Source organism: Sus scrofa, chromosome 17 (assembly GCF_000003025.6).
Source record: "Sus scrofa isolate TJ Tabasco breed Duroc chromosome 17, Sscrofa11.1, whole genome shotgun sequence".
In the NCBI taxonomy this organism is placed as follows: Eukaryota; Metazoa; Chordata; class Mammalia; order Artiodactyla; family Suidae; genus Sus; species Sus scrofa.
In genome coordinates, this window is record NC_010459.5 from 25,960,400 (window position 1) to 25,983,982 (window position 23,583).

The window sequence follows — 23,583 nt, forward strand, 5'->3', positions numbered from 1 at the left end:
CCTTCCCCCTTAGCAAACACAAGTCTGTTCTCTATGTCAAAGAGTCTGTTTCATAGATAAGTTCATTTGTGCCATATTTTATTTTATTTTATTTTGTCTTTCTGTCTTTTTAGGGCCACACCCGTGGCATATGGAGGTTCCCATGCTAGGAGTCTAATCGGAGCTATAGCCGCCAGCCTATGTCACAGCCACAACAATGCCAGATCCAAGCTGTGTCTGCTACCTATACCACAGCTCACCACAACGCCAGATCCTTAACCCACTGAGCAAGGCCAGGAACCAAACCCGCAACCTTATGGTTCCTAGTCAGATTCGTTTCCGCTGTGCAATGACGAGAACTTCCATTTGTGTCATATTTTAAATTCCACAGATAAGGGATATCATATGGTATTTGTCTTTCTCTGACTGACTTTCTTAGTATGATGATCTCTAGCTGCATCCACGTTGCTGCAAATGGCATTATTTCATTCTTTTTTATGGCTGAGTAGTATTCCATCTGTTGATGGACATTTAGGTTGTTTCCATGTCTTGGCTATTGTGAATAGTGCTGCAGTGAACATAGGGGTGCATGTATCTTTTTGAATTACAGTTTTGTCTGGATTAGGTTCCAGGAGTGGGGTTGCTGGATCATAAGGCAACCATGTAGAGAAGAATCTTAAGGCCACATCTGGGAACAGCAGGGAAGGGTGCCAGGTTTTATCAGCAATTCTGATGAGGTTATGGGTGGGAAGGGGTGAAGGGAGAAGGCAGCCAGGTATCCTGAATAAGCAACCCTTCAACTAACCAGTCCCCACTGGTCCTTCCCCTCTGACATTTAAGCTCTGAAATGACCAGAAAAGGATAATGTTTACAGCTGTTTGCCATCCCTGGTTTTGCCCAACCTCTGTGGTCCAGGATTATTCTGCTATTTGGCAGTCGAGAATTATTCTGCTATTTCCTGGCTACAGAAGAAAATCCAACCAGTAGGATGGTGATGGAAGTTCCAAAGAAGGAAATGCTCCTGCAAAGAACAGCTCCACACAACCTCAGCAACAAGGTGTGCAGCAGGAAGCCAAGGATCCTGTGCCTCCCTCGGAGTGACTATCCCTACTTCCAGAGTGAGGAGCTTGCGGGGAAAAGGAAATTTCATCCCCTGCCCTCCTGAGACTTTGCCTGTGAAGGAACAAGCTCATGACCCTTAGACAACAGGATAAGTGGCATTGCATCCAAATAACCACTGCCAGGAGCAAGTTCTCTCCTAAATTTGGTGCAAACGACGGCCAATGCCCCAATGCTGGCACATCTGGAGAGCTGAGCAAGCCAATAAGCCTTACCATCTAGGGCTCTCTCACGAGATCATGTAGCTTATGGTAGAAGAGTGTGTGTGCGTATTTGTGTCTGTGTGTATATGGGTCAGTGTGTGTGTGTTAGTGTATATATGGGTCGGTGTGTGTGTGTCAGTGTGTGTATGTCAGTGTTGGGGGGGGTGTGAATTCACTCACAAAGATTTAGTTGAAATGACCAAGTCAAGGAGAGTGACAGCAAAAAAATACAGGAATTCTAAAAGCACACAGAGAGGTATGGGAAACACCATTCAGCCATTAAGCTCAATTCTGTCATGAATCTACCCAAATCCAAGGACTGGCTCCGCTCACCTTGTTAAGCCGTTCGAGCATCTCTTTTAGCAGCAGTTGACACTCACACTCATTTTCATACCTGCAAAGGGGACACACAGGGGAGAGTTGGGCAGCTTCCATGATCTGGTACATGTTGGCCACATAAGCAACATTTTACTTAACCTGAGGTGAGTCCCACACCCTCTCTTTAAGGAAAGCAGGAGCTGATGCCACAGTTCGGAGCCCAATGCCCCCAACCTTCCCCACATCAAGGCACACACAGGAAATGCCACCATGAGCTCCGTACATGGGATGACCAGGAGGAGTAAACAGAGCAGGAGTCACCCAGCCCAGAGGCCCAGCCCAAGCCCCTGGCACCACCCCCAGCCACCCAAGGATGAGAGAATCTGATCTTGGCACACCTGTAACCCAAGTGCAGCAGCAACACAGAGATTAGGAGGCTGCCCTGACAATCTACATCAAACACCATTAACCTGATCTTGTCTGGATATCCTACACTATTATATTTATGGACATGTGTCAGCTTTTCTGGATTACGCCATTTAATCCTCACAATATCCTGGAAGAGAGCAGTTATTGTTACCCAGGTGAAAGATGAGGAAACCGAGGTTGAGAAACTGGCCTGAGGCCACAGCAGGTGTTCCAAGTGCTTCACCTGCATCTCTGCAGCATCGCCCTGCCCATCAAAGGCCTCGTGGGGTCTGGTGGGCAGGGAAGGCTGGATGGGTCAGAGAGTCAGGGCCCCTGGGAGCAGCCCACAAGCTCTGATAGGGTGAGGGGGTGCATATACCCCAGCTCCCTCGCTCTCAGCTAGAACAACTGAGGTGTGGTGCCCCACCCCGCAGGTGGGCTCCAGGGACCACAATGGTAACTTGTCGAATGATGCACTCAGTGATGGTCCCTCCCTTCCTGCCTCACTTCCTCACTCCCCAACTGGTGTGCCCTGAGGCCACCTCCCAAATAGGATACCTTCTCAGGCTCAGCTTCTAGAGGACTCCAAACACAGACAGGGGTGGAGTTAGGAGTCAAATGTGAGTCTGAAAACAAAACTGTCCTGAAAGCCACATCATGCTGCCTGCACAGAGCAGGGACATCCCCCCAAACTTAAACATGCCCAAGATACTAGAAGCAAGTGTATTTTTTTCTTCTAGTCAGCTTCTTCCCTTGACTTCTAAAAAATGGTAGCAATCAAGGAAACAGATCTTGAAATCATTCTACACAGAACAAATTTCCCCCAGGAGGAATTCCATCCCCTGAAGAAAAAGAGAGGATCCCTTCCTAAATGACTTCCCCACTTCATTCCCTGTAAGTTGCCCCAAAATCCATTCTAACCTTCTTCCAGGAGTTAGAGCCCTTCATGTTCAGTGGCCATAGGGCTGCCTAGAAGGGAGACTACATTTCCCAGCTTTCCTTGCAGCTCAGTGTGGCCATGTGACCAAATCCTGACCAATAGGATGTTAAGCATAAGTCTGAGCTATCTTTGGTAAGAGATGGTATAGATGTGTCCTTCTGCTTCTCTTCCTCCACTCTGTCCCTGAAACACAGATGCCAGATGCTGCCTTCTTGAAGGCCATGAAGAACCTTCTGGCCCTTGAATACTGTAGGGTGCCATACTAAACTGTTAGCCCAGACTTTACACAAGAAAGAAACAAAATTCTGTTTTGGATAAGCCAATGTCACTTTGGAGTTTATTTGTAGTTGAAACTAATCCTAATTAGCATTCAGCTCAACCCACAAAGCATCGCTTTCTGTGACCCTGTACACCCATGCCATGGGTTCAAGTCAAGGACTTTATACTGTGAGAGGTGTTGGAAAATCTTGCCCCAGAATTAAAAGTCCTGGCCTCAGAGAAGAACCATTAAGCACTGTTCTAAGTGTTCCCAGTTCTAGAGTTACCCAAGAAGCTCAGCTATAACCAGTAAGCAAAACATACTTGCACAAGTTTTACGTTTCACACTAGAATGTTCTATTTCATCAATCTCTTTTCTGTGTCTCTCTAATGGAGCCCAAGGAATTATTTTTTTAATGGTTAATTAGCTTGAAGAATAAAACTGTTACCAAAATCTGATTTTCTCATTGTGTTTCCCTTCTAGAAACATCCAAGAATTTCTATAGCTTAGAAACATATTTGATAAACATATTAAAGTGATTTTCATGCTGTAAATAACTCTAGATATTAAAGGCAAGTGATTTCATTATAAAGAATTCATGATCAGACTTCATGATACATTCATACACTCTCAGGAGTGAATATAGAAGTGAATTCATAAAGTGGAATGACATAAAAAGATGTTAAGTTAAAATTCTCAAAGCTCCCATTGTGGCTCAGTGGAAACGAATCTGACTAGTATCCATGAGAAAGCAGGTTCGATCCCTGGCCTAGCTCAGTGGGTTAAGAATCTGGTGTTGCAGTGAGTTGCGGTGTGGGTCACAGATGTGGCTCAGAACTGCCATAGCTGTGGCTGTGGTAGGTCAGCAGCTACAGCTCCGATTCAACCCCTAGCCTGGGAACCTCTATATGTTGCAGGTGCAGCCCTAAAAAGACAAAAAAAAAAATATTCTCCCTTCTGCCTCTGCTCCTACTCCTTTATTCCAATAGGTAACCAGTGTCATTAGGTTTCTGTGTGTGCTTGTGTCCTCTTTTTCCTTATGTAAGCAAAAAATCTCTACTTTTATTTTATTATTATATATTATTATTATATATAATTAACATTTTATTATTTTATTTTACTTTATTTTATATATTTTGGCAGCACACACAGGAATACGGGATTTCGCAGGCCAGGGATAAAACTCACACCACTGCAGTTAACTAGAACCACACCAGTGAGTGACACTAGGTCCTTAACCTGCTGAGCCACCAGGGAACTCCTCCTCTGCTTTTTAAAATAAATGATAATAACACACTACTCTTTTTTTTTTTTCTTTTTACCACTGCACCTGCAGGATATGGAAGTTCCCAGGCTAGGGGTCAACTCAGAGCTGCAGCTGCCAGCTTACGCCCACAGCCACAGCAAAGTCAGATCTGACCCACATCTGCGATCCACGCCATAGCTTGGGGCAACTCCATATTCTTAATCCACTGAGTGAGGCCAGGGACCGAACCAGCATCCTCACAGACACTATGTCAGGTTCTTAACCACTGAGCCACAATGGAAACTCCTACTCTTTTTTTTTTTTTTTCACAACTGCATGGTATCCCAATGCATGGATGAAGCACAATTTTATAATCTGACTTCCACTAGCAGGCATTTAGGCTGGTCCCAGGCCTTTGCTATAACAGATCATGATGCAGTGCATATTCCTATGGTCACGCCTTTCGACATCTGCTGGAGTATCAGAGAGTAAATTCCCTGAAGTGTCCACCTGAGTCAAAATGAACACCCATTCATAACTCAAAAAGACGCTGACAAATTACTGAACATCTTTCTCTTCAAATAGCTCTTCAGATCATGTTAACACATTAGTCAGTCTGTCAAAAAGAAAGACCATGCCCAGAACCAGGGCTTCTGAAACTTCGATGTTTAAGTTCTTAAACTACAAATCACCTGGGGATCTTGTTAAAATGTAAGAGTCCGATTCAAGAGCCCTGAGGTAGGCCCAAAAGCCTCCACTTTTAACAAGCTCCTGGGTGATGGCAAAGTTGGGGGTCCATGGATCACTTTGAGTGGCAAGAACCTAAAAGACACAGATCGAAACAATTTCCAGGTGTCAGCTGGGATGCAGTGAAGGCCATTAGTCTTAGCATGCTCAAGACTTGAATTCCATATGCCTCGAGGTGGCCAAAAAAAGAAGAAGAAAAAAAAAAAGACTTGAATTCCAGTCCCAGGGCAGCAATTCACCTGCTGATTGACCTTGCCCCAAATCTCTACACTTTTGAACCTCAGTCTCCTCATCTGTAAAATGGGTGCAGTGCCTTCTATAACAGGATGAGGCTGTGAGGATTAAATAGCATTTATAACATAATTCAAGAATAGGCAATATTAATCTATGGTGACAAATCAAAACGCTGGGAGCCTGTGATCTGGGGGACTGGAAAGGCGGTACCAAAGATTGAGAAAGATTAGAAGGGAATTTTCTGGGGCAGAGGAAATATCTTGCTTTAGTAGTTGCGTGGGTATATACATGTCAAAGTCACTGAACTATGCACTAAAGATCTGTGCATTTTATCGCATGTAAATTATATCTCAATTTTAAAAAGTAAATGATACCATCTCATGTAAACTGTGAAGTGCCAATAAAATGGAAGCTAGTCCTATTTTAGGGAAACGCACCATGGCGTGCCCTCTGCGGGGACCGGAGACCGCCCTCCCACCCGCCTGCTCCCAGACTCCCGCTGCCTCTGTATGTCCCTCCCCCACCCCGCCAACACCCCACCCCAAACATCCCCCCACCCCAGTTTATGGCGGGCGCCTACTTGCTCCGGAATTCGTCCAGCGCGCGCTGAGCCTCTGCGCCCTGGCGCTCCAGCCGGGTGCGCTCGGCCGCCAGGTCCCGGGCGCGCTGGCGGTTGCCCTCCACGTGGCGGGCGAGAGCATCCTCGGGGCCGGTCAGCTCGCCCAGGCGCTGGAAGGCGTCCAACTGCCTCCGTAGGACAGCGTGGCGCTGCTCTAGCGCCCGGGCCCGCTGGACGTGGGCGGCCACGCGCTCGCCGAGTCCCTGCAGCGCCGCCAGGCTTGGCGCGCCCGCCCAGCCCTCCGTCAGGCTGTCCGACTCGGCGGGGCGCGGCGGCTCCTCGGCGCGCTCATATTGCTCCTTGCGGGTCTGGAAGATGTAGCTGCGCCGGTACATGGTTCCTCTGCGAGCCAGCGCGCACAGCCCGCTCCCGGAGGCCCCTAGCCGAGCCAGCAGCCCGCTAAATAAACATCGGAGCCCCCCCTACGCCCCCGCACCGGGCATGCGGCTGGGACGTTCCAGAGTCGACCAGCTATCGTTCAACGCTGCGCCCAGCCTTGAAAGAACAAAACAGCGGCAGGCCAGCTTTTGTGCGCTGGATTAGCGGTCCATAGAGCTTTTGGGGTTGGAAGGTTAAATGGGGCAATGAGGTTTTTGTTCCATGATTGTTAAAGCCTGTTGCCTTATGATTAAACGGAGGGTCAGGAGGACAGAAGAGCCCTGCCTTTCTTTTGACTGCTTCCTCCGAGAATTGCGAAGGAAGCTCAAGCTATCTTGTTCAACTTGGTGACTAGCTGGAGACCCCAAGGACCCCTCTCTCGTTCAGTCAAGCTCTCAATTCTCAATTCTTAGAACTTTCTAACAATCCATTTTTCCTGATTATTTAAGCAGTTCTTTTTCATAATTACAACAGGATGTTCAGTATCCCTCCTTATATTAGGGGTTCTTAACCATGGATGCAAAATCAAATGGCACCTCTTGATAAATTGTGAGGTGTGTTGCAAGTAGGTTCTTACCTATACTTGTACATGTTTGTAACAGATCTCTTTGTACCACAACTCAAAGACAGATGCACTGTTCTCATTATTGCTTCTCTGGCTTTCCTGAGTTCTGATATTCTTTCTGAAATGGGAGAAACAAGCAGAACCCCCCCCCCCCACACACACACACACACACTGGCGGGATAGATTCTTTGGGGGGCGGGGGCGCCACACCTGCGGCATATGGAAATTTCCAGGCTAGGGGTCTAATCAGAGCTGTAGCCGTTGGCCTACACCATACAGTCACAGCAACACCAGATCTGAGCAGCGTCTGGGACCTACACCACAGCTCACAGCAACCCTGAATCCTTTAACTCACTGAGCGAGGCCAGGGATAGAACCTGCGTGCTCATGAGTTCCAGTTGGGTTAGTCACTGCTGAGCCACAACGGGAACTCCTGGCATGAGAGGTTCTTTGAACCAAAGAAAAAAAATGCTTTCAGCCTAAAGATTTGATAAATTGGCCAACTCTCAGAGAACATAAAGGAATTTTTGCCACTATGTTTTGTTTTAATTTGTGTTATGTAAAGAAAGCTAGGCTTTGACAAATTTAAAAGCTAATTGGGAAAAAAAAGTAAATTGTGGGTGTCGAAAGAGATTAATAGCTTTGACAGGAATGTTCCTAAATATAAACATTTTGTTGTATCTGTAATTTTAAAAATCTTTACCAAAAGCCTATTTCCATTAAAAAAAATAAGGATTAGCAGTACCATGTAATTAATAACTATGTATTACACATATTACACGTAAGATACTACAAATTAAGGTTATAGTTATTAAAGAGAAGAAAATTACATAGATCTTTGTTGGATTTCTTAGGGTTTATTACTTCTCCAAAAAGATGATAAGATAATGGATTCAAACTGGATTGAATCTATACAAGGCCCAAAGTTGTGCCAGTCCTGTGTGGTTATTCTATTTTCTTTTTTCTTTTTTTCTTTTTTTTTTTTTTACATCTTTTGTCTTCTTAGGGCTGCACACGCGGTATTGGTTTCCCAGGCTAGGGATCAAATCAGAGCTATAGCTGCCAGCCTGCACCACAGCCACAGCAACACAGAATCTGAGCCACATCTGTGACCTACACCACAGCTCAGGGCAATGCCATATCCTTAAGCCACCGAGCGAGGCCAGGGATAGAACCTGCCGTCCTCATGGATGCTATCAGGTTCGTTAACCACTGAGCCACGATGGAAACTCCTATCCTATTTTCTTGTGTTGAGCCATTTAAAAACAGATTTTGTGATCAAATCAAGGCGTACCACGTGAGTATTTTCTATGGTATGGCACACATATACCACACTGATGGCATGTTTCAGGCTTCCTAGAGAGCAAAACCAACATAAAACCAGAGTTATAAAATCATTCCCTTTGACACCATGTATCAGTCAGGTATTGCAACAGAACAAAATGACCCCCAAACTAAGTGACAGACGAGAGTGTTTGTCACTACATCCCAGGTCTGCAGCTCAGCTGGATGGCTCTCCTGCCAGCTGCAGATCTTCCAGTCAGCTGGGACAGCAGCCCTGCTCCAGATGTCTCTCAGCCTCCTAGCACTAGCAGTGACAGAGGGACAAGAGCAAGCCCAGCCATACAAGCTTGTTCCAAAACTTTGTTTGATCGTGTCCGCTACCAGCCCAAAGGTCAAAGCAAGGCACGTGGCCACAAACACAGTCAAGAGGCAGATAAGAGGAATGGCCCACCCAAGGCCATGGCAAGGATGTGGGTGTGTAACTCTTTCACCCAGTGAAGAATTGGGACCAGTGACCCAGTCTACCAGCCATAGAAATCCCAATTTAAGGAAAACATTACCTACCAGAAACATAACAAAGGAAAAAATATTATGTCCCTTAGATCCAGTGCAACAAATACCTGGAAAATATCTACTCACAAAGCATAGTCTCAAGAAGTTAAATATTGAACAAGGTCAAGTCTTTAGCCTTAAAGGGCAAGAGACAAATTCCTACTCAACTAATGAAGACACCAGGAAATCTGGGGTAAGTTCTAAAATAGAGATCTTGGAGTTCACATCATGGCTTAGCAGGCTGAGAACCTGACTAGTACACACAATGACGCGGGTTCGATCGCTGGCCTCGCTCAGTGGGTTAAGGATCTGGCGATGCTGTGCACTGTGGCATAATCTGCAGATGTGGCTCGTATCCCAAGTTACTATGGCTGTGACATAGGCTGGCAGCTATAGCTCCGATTCGATCCCTAGCCTGGGAAATTCCATATTCTGCAGGTATGGCCCCAAAAAGAAAAATTAATTAATTAATTAAAAAATAAAATAGGGGAGTTCCCGTCATGGCGCAGTGGTTAATGAATCCGACTAGGAACCATGAGGTTGCGGGTTCGATCCCTGCCCTTGCTCAGTGGGTTAACGATCTGGCGTTGCCATGAGCTGTGGTGTAGGTTGCAGACGCGGCTCGGATCCCGAGTTGCTGTGGCTCTGGCATAGGCCGGTCGCTGCAGCTCCGCTTTGACCCCTAGCCTGGGAACCTCCATATGCCACAAGTGCAGTCCTAAAAAGCAAAAAAAAAAAAAAAAAAAAAAAAAAACAACAACAAAAAACAAAACAAACAATACTTTGCAATCTTGGTTCAGGGATTTTGGGATATTTGGGGGTTAAAAGCCACTCATCTCCTTGCCTGGCCCTGCAATAAATCTTTTCTGTTCCAAACTCTGATGTTTCAGTTTGTTTGGCCCTCTGTGCATCAAGCAGATGAACTTGCGCTAACAGGGACATGTAATAGAGACTTACTCAGAGAGCCAACAGACCAAGATGGTCGACGAGTGTCCCCAAAAGCCATATTAACCCAAGTTAGAATAAAGCCTTTTATACCAAAAGGAGAGTGGGCCTTACAGGTTGTTACCAACTTCTTGATACAGGAATCTTTTATTCTTTTTTTTTTTTACATTTAAATTGTGTAGTTTATTGCTTTCACATTGTCTTAATTTTTAGCAAGTATAAAGATAATACATTTAAAAACATTCTTTTGATGTGAAGAACTATGTAGTTTCCCAGGAATCCTTTATTCTTTCAGTTGACCATGTAGGTCTGGTCATGATGTTGCCATAAACCTCTAACAAGGCAAATGTTATTCTGTTCTGCAACTTCTTTTTTTTTAGGAATTTATTTTATTTTATTCATGTGATTAATTTTCTTTTCTTTTTTTTTAATTATTTCCCCAATACAATCTTTTTTCTACTGTACAGCATGGTGACCCAGTTACATATACATATATACATTCTATTTTCTCACATTATCATGTTCCGTCATAAGTAACTAGACATAGTTTCCAGTGCTACACAACAGGATCTCATTGCGACTCCATTCCAAAGGCAATAGTTTGCATTTATTAACCCCAAGCTCCCCATCCACCCTTCTCTCTCCCCTTCCCTCTTGGCAACCACGAGTCTGTTCTCCAAGTCCATGATTTTCTTTTCTGTGGAAAGGTTGTTCTGCAACTTTTTAATCTCTATATGAATAGAAAAGTGTTATACTCTTAAAGGTTAGAGCTTTGAGAGCAGACTTTCCTATATTTCAGGCTATAGGCAACGTTCTTTCACAAAAGGGGCAGAACTCCTGTGACTAGACTCTGGCAACAGAACACGAAGCTTAGAGCTAAAGGAAACGATTCAAAATGGAGTCAGGTTTGTTCTCTATTACAGTAGAGCTGAAACACAAGAGGGTTGCCTGAGATTCTGCATGGGAGCAATTAGGATCTCACATCTCCTATCCCATCTTGCACAACCAGGCAACCACCCAACCCCCATCATGACGGTGATCTAGGAGAGACAGCCGTGAGTGATGGTCTGGAGTGAGATCTTAATTTTCTGCTCAGGAGTTGAACCTGGGCAGCCTGGATGAAAACCAGGAGTCTTAGTCGCTAGACCAGCTAGAGGCTAGAAGCAGAATTGCCCTGATTCTTGGCCTCTGTTGAAAGCAAGAATGTTTCAGAGACAAAGACTGTGAACACAGGTGCAAAGTTTATTGTTAGAGACACAGCACAACATGTGGAGAGCACAAAGGAGGTAGTTTATTTAAGTCAAAAGCAAAGAAGTAATACACACCCTAAAGCAGAGTGCAGGTGCGGGCGTCCACCTGAGTGAGGAACGTGCTAGAGAGGTGATTTAACTCACGTATATAGGACAGTACTTCCTGGTCTTTGATTACCTTTAGCAAATTATCTTGTTTTATTTCTCACACCTGACTGGACACAGGACCCCCCCTCCCCATATGCATGCACATATTTTGGCAAAGATGGATTCCAGAGCAAAGGGTGCTAGGATGGTATCAGGACTTACTATGGCCTGGCGCCCCTCCCTTTTTGACCCCTAGGAGTCTTACTGTGCATGTGTAATTGAGGAAGTCTCCTTGTCCCCAGGAATGAACTCGTCATCTTTTTACTACAGCAGAACTCAGTTACTGCTATGAACTTTTTCCTTGAGAGGTCCAAGAGAAACAAGGCCCAATTTACTCAGCCTAACAAGTCCCAGCTGTTCTCAGCCCAGGGGCCCATCTACCTTCTACTCAACAGGAGACCTGGAAGTCATTCTCTGGTGAAACTGAACAAGAGAGGTCTTGACTTCAAAGTTGCCAGGCACAGCCAAGGGCTGGATGATAGCAAGATGAAGCAGGTAGGAGGAGAAGCAGCTGCAGGCAGTGGGCCATGGGCTAGCATTTTAAGTGACTTAGCCAATCTGGTCCAGTATGAGCACAGGTAAAATGAGAATAATTACTTAAAGAATGAAGATCAGGAGTTCCCTTTGTGACTCAAAGGTTAGCTAACCCAACTAGGATCACATGAGTTTGCAGGTTCAACCCCTGGCCTCCCCCCGTGGCTTAAGGATCCAGCGTTGCCGTGAGCTGTGGTGTAGTTTGCAGACACAGCTCAGATCTGGCGTTGCTGTGGCTGTGGTGTAGGCCGGCAGCTGTAGCTCTGATTCAGCCTGGGAACCTCCATGTGCCACCAATGCGGCCCTAAAAAGACGAAAGGAAGGAAGGAAGGAACTTTATTAATAAAAATAGAAAAGAATGATATTCTTTACAATATTAATATGATAAAAGACAAAGACATGGAAAATTCCAGATTAGAGGAGACATGACATCCAAATGCAGTTCTGATCCTAGACTGAATCCTACTGGAGGAGAAATGATGCTATAAGATCATCATTAGATCCATTGGCAAAACTGGAGGATGGAGGATTTCTCTGGTGGCTCAGCGGGTTAAGGATGCAGCATTGTCACTGCTATGGTGGGGGTTCAATCCCTGGCTCAGGAACTTCTGAATGCCATGGATGCAGCCAAAAAAAAAAAAAAAAAAAATTGGAGGGTGGGCAATAGATTAGAATTGTATCAATGTTAAATTTACTGAAGTTTATGACCAAACCACAGTTAAGTAAAATAATATCTTTATTCTTTGAAAATATCCCCTGAACTCTCCAGGAGCAAAATGCATGATGTGCAACTTACTCTCAAATGATTTTGCAGACAATTACATGCATAAATATATACTCTATAAACATAAACATTAAAATGTATGGAGGGGGATTTCCCGTTGTGGCTCAGTGGATTGAATTTGACCCCTCACCCAGGAACTTCCATATTCCACAGGTTTGACTGTAAAAAGAAAAAAAAAAAGGTATGGAGAAAGAAAGAGAAAGGAAATGGGACAAAATCATAACAACAGGTGAATCTGAGTGAAATGAATATGGGTGTTTTTTGTATCATTCTTGCCATTTTTCTTTCCCCTTTTTTTTTTTCTTGAGTGGGGCCAGGAATCGAACCAGCATCCTCATGGACATTGTGTCAGGTTCTTAAGCCGCTGAGCCACAATGGGAGCCCCTACTCTGGGCTTTTTACAGACACAGAGGGTATTGGAGAGAGGAGGGGTCTCTCTTGTCTACTCCTTGTGTGACATTTAAGGATTCAGCTAACGCGTTTTCAAAAATGATGGATTTGAGTGATGGAATCTTGAGGATCTTCCTGTTTGTCATGGGCTGAATTGTGTCCTTTAAAATTCATCTGTCGAAGTCATCACACCCAGTTCCTTCAGAATGTGACTGTGCTGTGGAGACAGGGCCTTTGAAGCGGTAACCTTGGTAAAATGAGGTTATATAGGTGGACCGAGTCCAATCTGGCTGGTGTCCTTATAAGAAGAGGACATTAGGACACAGGGAGGGACAGAAAGAAGCCCCGCGAGGACACAAGGAGAAGACACACAACCATGGAAGAAACCACCATGCTGACACCCAGCCTCAGAGATCGAGCCTCCAGAACTGTGAGCAAATACATCATTTCTGTTGTTTGAGCCCCAGCCCATGGCGCTTTGATACGGCAGCCCTAGCCGTTTAACAGAAGGTAGAAGGCCCTAGCATTCCGATTGTGACTCTTTTTTTCTTTTCCCCTCTTGTGTCTTTTTAGGTCCGCATCCGCAGCATAAGGAGGTTCCCAGACTAGCGGTTGAATCGGAGCTGCCGCCGCCGACCGACACCCCAGCTACAGCAATGCCAGATCCGAGCCGCGTCTGCGACCTACACCACAACTCAGGATCCTTAACCCACTGAACGAATCCACATCCTCATGGATAGTAGTTGGTTTCGTTACCGCTGAGCCGCGACAGGAACTCCAGACTGACTCTTATTTTATGGTCCATCCTTTCCCCAGGACATACAAACATCTGCCACAAGAGGGCCATGCTGCCCTAAGAGTGAACACCCTACCTCCAGGCACCCAGCGGTCAGCAGAGGGGGCGGAGGGCACCCAGAGGCTGTTAGAAGACTTGCCACCAAACTGGACCAACTTGAAAAGCGAGTCATTCTGGAAAGGCTGCTGTTGAGTAAGATGGCTCGCAATCCCCAAGTGCAAGGACAAACCCCTGACCTCCCAGCCCCTGCTCCCTCGAACTGGCCTCTCTGGCAGCTGTAAAGCAGGCTCAGCCGCCCTGTAAGTGATGAGTCCGCAGGAAGGGTGACAGCGGAGGGAGAAACACAGTCAAGGGCAAGGCCCTCTCTCCAGCTGCACACACATTGCTGACGCTGAAGTCTTTCTGGAAAGGGAAGCCATAGATTCACACACTATCAAAGGCAAGGGGGGTGCTAAGCATCCACCCTGCTCTTCTCAGGGTCTAGTGCAGAAACTGGAGTAATTAGCAACAAACCCAAATTTGTTCGATGACATGTATTCCTTGTGGTTCTTGGCTGAGGGGACCCAACAAATGGCATGACAGCTAAATGCAAAGCATGATCCTGAATAAGATTCTAGGAGAGAAAAAACAAGAAAGCTATAAAGGAACACTATTGTCTATTGTGATGATGGATGAATTTGAATATGGAAAATGGATTGGGTAGTAATAATATGTTTTACGATGCCTGGTTTTGATAAGTGTACTATGGCATATGAGAAAATGACTGTTTTCAGGAAATATGTGCTGGCTTAAGGGATGATTAGGCACAATATCCAACTTACTTGCAATAGTTCAGAAAATAAATAATGCATATGCATATATAATATATACATATATAAATAAACACATAGGGAGTTCCCGTTGTGACACAGCAGAAATGAATCTGACTAGTATCCGTGATGATGTGGGTTCAATCCCTGGCCGTGCTCAGTGGGTCAGAGATCTGGCATTGTCACACATGAGGCTGGGATCCCGAGTCACTGTGGCTCTAGGGTAGGCCAGCAGCTGTTGCTTTGATTGGGCCCTTAGCCTGGGAACTTCCAAATGCTGCAGGTGCAGCCCTAAAAAGGAAATATAAATAAATGAATAGAATAGAATAGAATAGAATAGAATAGAATAGAATAGAATAGAATAGAATAATAAAACAAATGGAGGAAATATAAATAATTGATGGATTTAGGTAAAGGTATATGGAAGCACCCTGTACTATTCCTACAACTTTTCTATAAGTTTGAAATTAAAAGAAAAAACTACTCTCCAAAATCTGAAACACCTCTGGAAAAATTGTGCTGAGAATAGATCCTTCTTTATTTGTTTGATTTTGTTTTTGTTTTTGTTTTTTTGTCTTTTTGCCTTTTTCTAGGGCCGCTCCTGTGGCATATGGAGGTTCCCAGGCTAGGGGTCTAATCAGAGCTGTAGACACTGGCCTACGCCAGAGCCACAGCAACGCGGGATCCGAGACACGTCTGCGACCTACACCACAGCTCATGGCCACACCGGATCCTTAACTGAGCAAGGCCAGGGATTGAACCTGCAACCTCATGGTTCCTAGTAGGATTCATTAACCACTGAGCCATGACGGGAACTCCTAGATGCTTGTTAATAATAGCAAGAAAATGCAAAAATCCTTCTTTGACTCACTAGATGGTATCAGGATCTCAGCAACCAGGATTTCACTGATAACTACGGGAGGAGTTTAACACACTGATAATGAAAGATTTTGAGATGTACTGGACTCACCTTCCCTGAGCAGCAGACAATGGTGACAGCCCTACAATGTCACAGGGACACTGTTACACCTACTCCTTCATCATCACTCTAGTTATGCATAAATAAGTCATTGTCCCAGCAGGCACCATCTTCAAGACCAAGTTTGGAGAAGTTATAATTTCTTGTGGATTTCAATCTAGCCATGCTTTTGTATTTCTGCTCTATACTTCTCTTTATGATATCATGAAACCTACTACCACACTACATTTGGGTCAGCCTACATCTGAACCACAGCTACTTTTCTTCCGGGAATAAGTAGATTGCCAGTGGTTTGACATATCATGGAGCCACAGCTGGCCAACAGGCATGTTCATTTTGCCCCAAAAGAAGACGCTCCAGAGCCCAATTTGTACCATTTAGAAAATAGATCTCAAGGAATTAGGCACAAACATCCATGACGGCATCTCTAGTAGAAATATTCAATCAGATTTAGACATACATCTGATATACCCATTGTTTTTATAGGTCCATATCTACTTTCTTATTGATATTAAGAGGAACTGATTGAACTACTTTACAAGAGAAAATGTACTATCTTCCAAAGTTTACCAACATCTCAAAGTTGGGAGGAATGATACCCCAAGATATTTCATCAGCTATTTTCAGATTCTGCCCACAGGACTACTAAGATGGTATATTTTAAGCCCTAACTTTCAACTCTCAGAACTAAATTCCATATAAAGTTTTCTAACGAAAGTTCTAATGATGTCCAGTTTGCAGAAGACTGCCATTGCTTGGAAAGTACATATGTGACCAGGTCTAGGCTTGGTACTATTCACCACACAACAGGCCAGTAAATCAAGAGATGAGTTGTGGGGGCAAGGAATGGCGATTTTATTAGAAAGCCAGCAGATGGAGAGGATGGTAGACAAGTGTCCCAAAAAACGTCTTACCCGAGTTAGAACTCAGGCTTCTTTTACACTAAAAGGGGAGGGGGTCAGGCTGGTTGTTGCAGACTTCTTGGCGCCACAATTCTTTGTCCTTGCAGCTCTCACCGTTGGAGGTAACTGCATTCACAAATGACCATGACACCCATGTTGCTGTGGCTCTGGCGTAGGCCAGTGTCTACAGCTCTGATTAGACCCCTAGCCTGGGAACCTCCATATGCTGTGGGAGCGGCCCCAGAAAAGGCAAAAAGACAAAAAAAAAAAAGCAAAAAAACCAAATGACCGTAACATTCTTTTTTTATCCTTAACTATAGCCCAGGTGGCAATATTTCCATTAGCTCTGAAATACCACCCCCCAAAGAGGAAAGGGGGATATCAGGATATGATCAAGGTGAGGGGGAGGTGTGCAGCCATCACACATTTTACAAAAATTTGTTGCTGGTCTTTTGAAGGTTACTACTAGTCACAATTAGCAGATATCACCATGAAGGATTTTACTGTTTTTCTAGATATGAGGCGATGCAAGAATTGGGCACATAAAATCTTATCCTAAAAATAATCTAACTATCTGAAGACCTGTTCTTCCAGTTTTCCAAGAGCATATTGTCTCATTCTTTTTTTTTTTTTTTTTTTTTTTTTGCCTTTTCTTGAGCCACTCCTACGGCATATGGAGATTACCAGGCTAGGGGTCTAATCGGAGCTGTAGCCACCAGCTTACGCCAGAGCCACAGCAACTCGGGATCTGAGCCACATCTGCGACCCACACCACAGCTCACAGCAACACCGGATCGTTAACCCACTGAGCAAGGCCAGGGATCGAACCTGCATCCTTATGGAAACTAGTCGATTCATTACCACTGAGCCACAAGAGGAATTCCATTTTTTAAATTAAAAAAATATATATTTTATTTTTTGATCTTGGAACTTTTAAACAGGGATGCTGGGTATTGTTTGGCCAAAGATGAAGCTCAAAGCTCTTATCAATAGCTATACCAGAGGCCTGGCCCTCTCACCCACATTCACTGACTGGGCTCTTTCAAAGGCCATATTCAGAATTAGTGGCAGCCCTACACTGAGATTTGCTCTGCTCTCCCTGTGATGATCTGTTGATGTCAGCTTTCACTGTTAGAGGGAATGTATAAGGACAAAACAAAAATACATTCATTAAGAAGGAAGGAGTTCCTGTAGTGGCTCAGTGGTTAACAAACCCTACTGGTAACCATGAGGTTGTGGGTTCAATCCCTGGCCTTGCTCAGTGGGTTAAGGATCCAGCGTTGCCCTGAGCTGTGTTGAAGTTTGCAGACATGGCTTGGATCCTGCGTTGCTGTGGCTGTGGTGTAGGCTGGCAGCTGTAGCTTTGATTCGACCCCTAGCCTGGGAACCTCCATATGCTGTAGGTGCGGCCCTAAAGAGACAAAAAGCCAAAAAAAAAAGAAGGAAGAGGAGCTCCTATCTCAGCTCAGCGATAATGAACCCAACTAATATCCATGAGGACACAGGTTCCATCCTTGGCCTCACTCAGTGGGTTAAGGAGCCAATATTGCTGTGAATTGTGGTGTGGATCACAGATGCGGCTCGGATCTGGTGTTGCTGTGGCTGTGGTGTATGCTGGCAGCTGCTGCTCTGATTCGACCCCTAGCCTGGGAACTTCCATATACCCTGAGTGCGGCCCTAAAAAGACAAAAAGACCAAAAAAAAGGAAAGACAGTGCAACAGTCAGCAGGAAGACTGTTGTTACAAGACACACTGAAAGGAAAAATTTATCCCTTGGAAAAGAGCTTTCTATTTTAAGAAGATGAAAAAAAAAAATGTCCTCAAATGATGGATAATGAAAATCATTCCCAGGCCTCTTCAAAGGCTGTGGTTTTTCAGATATAAACCTAAAACAAAACCCATTACAAAGAGTGGCATCCTAGTTGGATTCCAGCAGCTTATTTTGTTCTGCGGTCAGCGTCTGCTGTTTGGGCAGTTTAAACTCATGCCACAGAGCTGTCAGTACTCCTGTCTCTAACATGCCTTTGGACTGTCCTCGGTGACCCCAAGGTGGGTCTCAATTTTCTCAGGGCACATTTTTTTTCAAGGTAACCTGAGTTTTTGAGGGTAACACACACACACACACACACACACACACACACACACACACACACACACACACACAGGACCTGAAAACACCACGTTGCCAGAATTTGCTATGTGATGTCCTAGGGACCTCTAAGAACAAGTTCAGGGCATTGCATAGCCCACAAGCCAGTGTTCCCAAACTTGCATTTGAGGCACTAATTTGGCTCAGTCACTTGCAGTACAGTTTTGGAGCTGTCTCTTAGAAGTGTAAAGGAGCACTTCCCAGAATGGACCACCCCCACCCCCACTCATGTCCTCCACCTGCCTTTTTATATATAGAAAACTTTCATCAAAGAATCAGTTTAATCAGAGATGGGAGAAAATACAGAGAAAAGGAAAACAGTCAAGCAAGACAGAGTTTAGCCATTCAGCAACGTCAAGAACCTTTAGTTAGTTCTTCTTCAAAGACAATAGATAATATTCTGAGCCATGTCCTTGGAGCTGTTTTGCAGGTGCTGAAGCCCCTACCAAATGGAAGAAGTCAACTGTATGCTGCCTACAGCACATAGAACCTAGACTGGTTGGAACCAGAGGTTGATGATGCTGACTCCCAATTACTCCACCACCCACCAATCAGGAAAATGTCCCTGAGCTGATTGATCACACCCTGCTCCTCAAACACTATAAGATTCCTCACTACCCCCTCTAAGGGAGGGCAGAGTCCTTGAGGCAACAGGAGAGCATAAGACCCAATGGTTAAGTTTTCAGGAATTTGGGGAGATGGCTGACACTTCCTTGGTAGCTTGAAATCAGCCAGGTGGGAATATTTACACCACAGGAATTGACAAACACCATAAAGACACTTTAGGACATTTTCCCCTTGAATGTCAGTTGTTCAACAACTACCAGCATCATAATGCTTGTGAAATAATATAGATCCATCTCTCCAAAGGCAGACATTGATGGAGAAAAACTTTTGATGTTCTTTCTTCAGGCTCTGCACACTCAGAAAAGAGACTCAGTCTTCCCAAGTATGTTATGTAAAATGGTACCCTAAATTTAAATGCTCAGTTTAAAAAATGGTCTAGAATTTGAGAGTTTCCACTATGGCTCAGTGGTAACAAACCCAACTAGTATCCATGAAGATGCTGGTGTGATCCTTGGCCCCACTCACTGAGTTAACCATCCGGCATTGCAGTGAGCTGCAGAATAGGCTGCAGACACAGCTCAGCTGGGATCTGGCATCTCTCTGGCTGTGGCAAAGGCTGGCAGCTGCCGTTCTTATTAGATCCCTAGCCTGGGTGTGGCCCTAAAAAAAAAAAGACTAAAATTAGAGTACACAGCCTGAGAAAATGGTTTTTTTTTGTTTTTTTCTATTTATGGCTGTACCTGCAGCATATAGAAGTTCTCAGGCTAGGGGATGAATCGGAGCTGCAGCTGTGGGCCTATGCCACAGCCACAGCCACAGCAATACCAGATCTGGGCTAGATCCAAGCCACATTTGCAGCCCACGCCACAGCTTGAGACAGATCCTTAACCCACTGACTGAGCCCAGGGATCAAACCCATTTCCTCATGTACACTATGTCGGGTTCTTAACCTGCTGAGCCACAATGGGAACTCCTAAAAATGGCTTGTTTTGATTTCAAGTTGGCTCAAGGAGTTTCTGCAAATTAATTGAGGATATGTTGCCTTATAAAGTTAAAATAGCTTCCCAAAATTTATGGGGCCATTTCAAAAATGAGTGAAGTCAGCCAATAAATTAAAGTACATTTAAAGAAAGAGAGAGATTCATCTCAAAAATAATTTAGGCCCAGTTGGAAGAATTGGTCTCTATTTCAGCAGAAAGGGAGATAGCGATCCTTTGCTAATCTCAAGATTTTTTTTTCCCCTGAAGTAATGGCTGATCATTGGCTCTGTTGTTTTTGGCCAAGTTTTCTACCAAAACAAGAATTTTGCAGCTGCAATGACCTAACTTGGGAAACAATTTGACAACATTTTCTAGGAAACACAAAACATTTGTTTTACTCTTTCTGAAGACCAGCAGTGAGACTAGGAGGAGAGCATAATATTTTGCCTTGAAACAAAGAAAAAAGTGAATAAGGTCAGCGGCTGGAAGAAGAGTTCAGTTCAAATAAGGGTCACCCAGAGCCTGTGAAATGTTGTCTTTCAAACCAGTAATGAACATGCCTCATGAACCAGCTAAGATCCTGGTTCCATTCAGCTGGTAATTAGGGCAGACATGGAGACTTTTATCCTACAATAAATTGTCAGCTGGGCAGCTAGTTTTGACAAAAACAGCAGGAACAGCAGTTAGCTGCAAAAACAGATTTATGTTTTAGAACAACCAGGAGAAAACTTCTTGACATGATTGGAAAAAAGTAAAAGCTCCTTGTAGTGACTCAGATTTCAGTTGGATAGGTACAGACAATTCAAGTTGAGCAACATTGTTATTGCTGATAGGTTGTAAAAAAAAAAAGAAAAAAAAAATCTAGGGAGTTCCTACTGTGGCTCAGTGGGTATGAACCTAACTAGCATCCATGAGGATGCAGGTTCGATTCTCAGCTTCAATCGGTGGTTAAGGATCCTGCATTGCCACAAACTGCAGTGTAGGTTGTAGATGCAGCTCAAATTCAGTGTTGTTGTGGCTATGGTGTAGGCCAGAGGTGCAGCTCCAATTCACCCCCAAGCCTGGGAACTTCCATATGCCCTGGGTGCAGACCTAAATAGAAAAAAAAGTTTCCATAGCATTTACATTGTGTGTACAACTATTTATACCACGTTTACATTGAATAAGGATTATAAGTCATCTGGAGATGATGTATAAAGTAGTATGGGGTAGGTTATATGCAAATACTATGCCACTTATATAAGGGACTTGAGTATGTGGTGGGGGGCAGGCTGCTGGAACCAATCCTCCATGTATTTTGAGGGATGACTGCAGTGCAACTGGGAGACTTTGGAACACCAGACAAATGAGGAAGAGAGGCAGCGAATCATGGGGTGTTGCTACAATTCTGGGGGTGACAGGAGCTCACTGCATCTGGGGACTCTAGGAGGCAGAGCAAGACACCCCACAGAGACCTCCTACCCAAGGGGTAAGGAAGGTGGGTTCTTATCTGCCAACATCCTGCCCATCTCTGGTTGACGACTGCTCCTGAGCGCTTTAACACTGCAGGACATGGGCCCGAAAATGGCAGTTGGTTCAGAGTAAGCAGCCTTCAGGGTTACAGGACCATCCTAAGAGGTCACAGGGCCGGGGACGGGGGGGTGGGTGCTGGCAGAGCTTCTAGAGCCCTGCATCGTTTTCAGATCCTTAAATGAGAGGAAGTTCCTCGGTTTTAATGAGTCCACTCTGTACTGACAATAATGCAACAAAATAAAAACAAAAAAATGTTCATTTTATGCTTTCTTCCTTTCTTTGTTTTCATTCTTTTCTCTTTCTTCCTTCCTTCCTTCCTTCCTTCCTTCCTTCCTTCCTTCCTTCCTTTCTTTCTTTCTTCCTTTCTTTCTTTCTTGGGCGCACCTATGGCATGCAAATGTTCCCAGGCCAGGGATAGAACCAATGCCACATCAGCAGCCCGAGCCACAGGATTGACAATGCCAGATTCTTAACCTGCTGCACCACCAGGGAACTCCTCTATGCTGATTTTAAGAGAGATAGTAAGAAATAAATTACATACTTCAAAAAAAATTGTAAGTTCCCATCAAATCAACATAGAACGGGAAATAATATACGGAGTTTAAACCCTAATTCTACTTTAAACTACTTACCGCTTCCTCACTATCACTCGAAGCTAGAAATATATCTAATATTCTTCACAGTGCTGCGGAATAGCCAGGTTCTCATGAAAAATGAAAAAAAAATCCTTTTTCCAAAAATTACCAAGCTTTCTTTTTTTTGGGTGCCGAAACCTGGGATAAAAATCACCACGCTTTAACAGCTGCAATAACATGCTGCCCTAGTAGCTAAAACCACTCGAGTGTATTAGGAAAAATAACATATTAAGACTTTCCCATGTATCCAGACAGAGGTTCAAATACTAAAGTGATAATTAACACCTATAAAATCCATTACTAAATTGAGAAATTTATCTGCTACATAATCTTGGCATTGGTGCCTTTTTCATGTGCAAAGAGAAGTCTCTATATATGGCCAACATTTCTAAAATAAAAAACTGCCTCAGAGAAAAAGACTGATTTGGCCACATAAAATACAGGCTTTGTGTGTGTGTGTAAAACAAAAACCTTCAAAAAACAAAAAACCTAACAGCAACAACAACCCCTAAACAATTTTAGAAGCTAATCAATTAAAGGGGGGGAGGAGTTTCCTGGTGGCTTAGTGGTTAAGGATCCCAAGTTATTGCTGCCATGGCTTGGGTTTGATCCCTGGCTGGGAAATTCCCCAAGCGGAGGCTGTGGCAAAACAAAAACAAAAAGCAAAAATGAGGGTGGGGAAGCTTACATATTAGATAAAAAACAAAGTACAATATGAAGATTACGAATCAGTCAAAAAGGAAAATATCCAATAGAAAAGTGGACAAAGTAAAAAATGGTTGAGAATTTTACCTGTTAGAGTCTGACCATTGGTGATATTTTTTTCTTTTCTGTCTTTTGTCTTTTGTTGTTGTTGTTGCTATTTCTTGGGCCGCTCCCGCGGCATATGGAGGTTCCCAGGCTAGGGGTCTAATCGGAGCTGTAGCCACCGGCCTACGCCAGGGCCACAGCAACACGGGATCCGAGCCTCGTCTGCAGCGTACACCACAGCTCACGGCAACGCCGGATCGTCAACCCACTGAGCAAGGGCAGGGACCGAATCCGCAACCTCATGGTTCCTAGTCGGATTCGTTAACCACTGCACCACGACGGGAACTCCCATTGGTGATATTTTCAAATGAAAATTAGAAGCTATGTATCAGTGGCCGAAGTTCCTAAAGTAAATAGTTATTTTAGAGTTGATGTAAAATGTTAAAGTTTGAGGAGGAAGGTGCATGGTCCAAAAACATGAAAAGACGTTCAAGCTCGTTATTCGTCAAATAAGGCAAATATAAAGGGAGAAAGTGGTGCCTCCCAACAAAACAGCGAAGATTAAAAAGATCAGCACTGGAGTTCCCATTGCGGTGCAGGGGA

At 44.3% G+C, this 23,583-nt stretch overlaps 1 protein-coding gene across 2 annotated transcripts in view; it reads right to left on the reverse strand.

The window, feature by feature from the left end:
• The window catches only part of BFSP1 (beaded filament structural protein 1), a 33,198-nt gene extending 26,657 nt beyond the window's left edge, over positions 1-6,541 (reverse strand). The window contains exons 1-2 of one of the 2 annotated variants that reach the window (XM_021077954.1): positions 6,034-6,541; positions 1,635-1,695 (exon numbers count right to left, since the gene is read on the reverse strand). In XM_021077954.1, coding sequence (XP_020933613.1) covers positions 1,635-1,695; positions 6,034-6,407 — 435 coding nt within the window. In that variant the 5' untranslated portion in view covers positions 6,408-6,541. The remainder of the gene's footprint in view (positions 1-1,634; positions 1,696-6,033) is intronic. The other variant, XM_013985099.2, reaches the window with a different exon arrangement.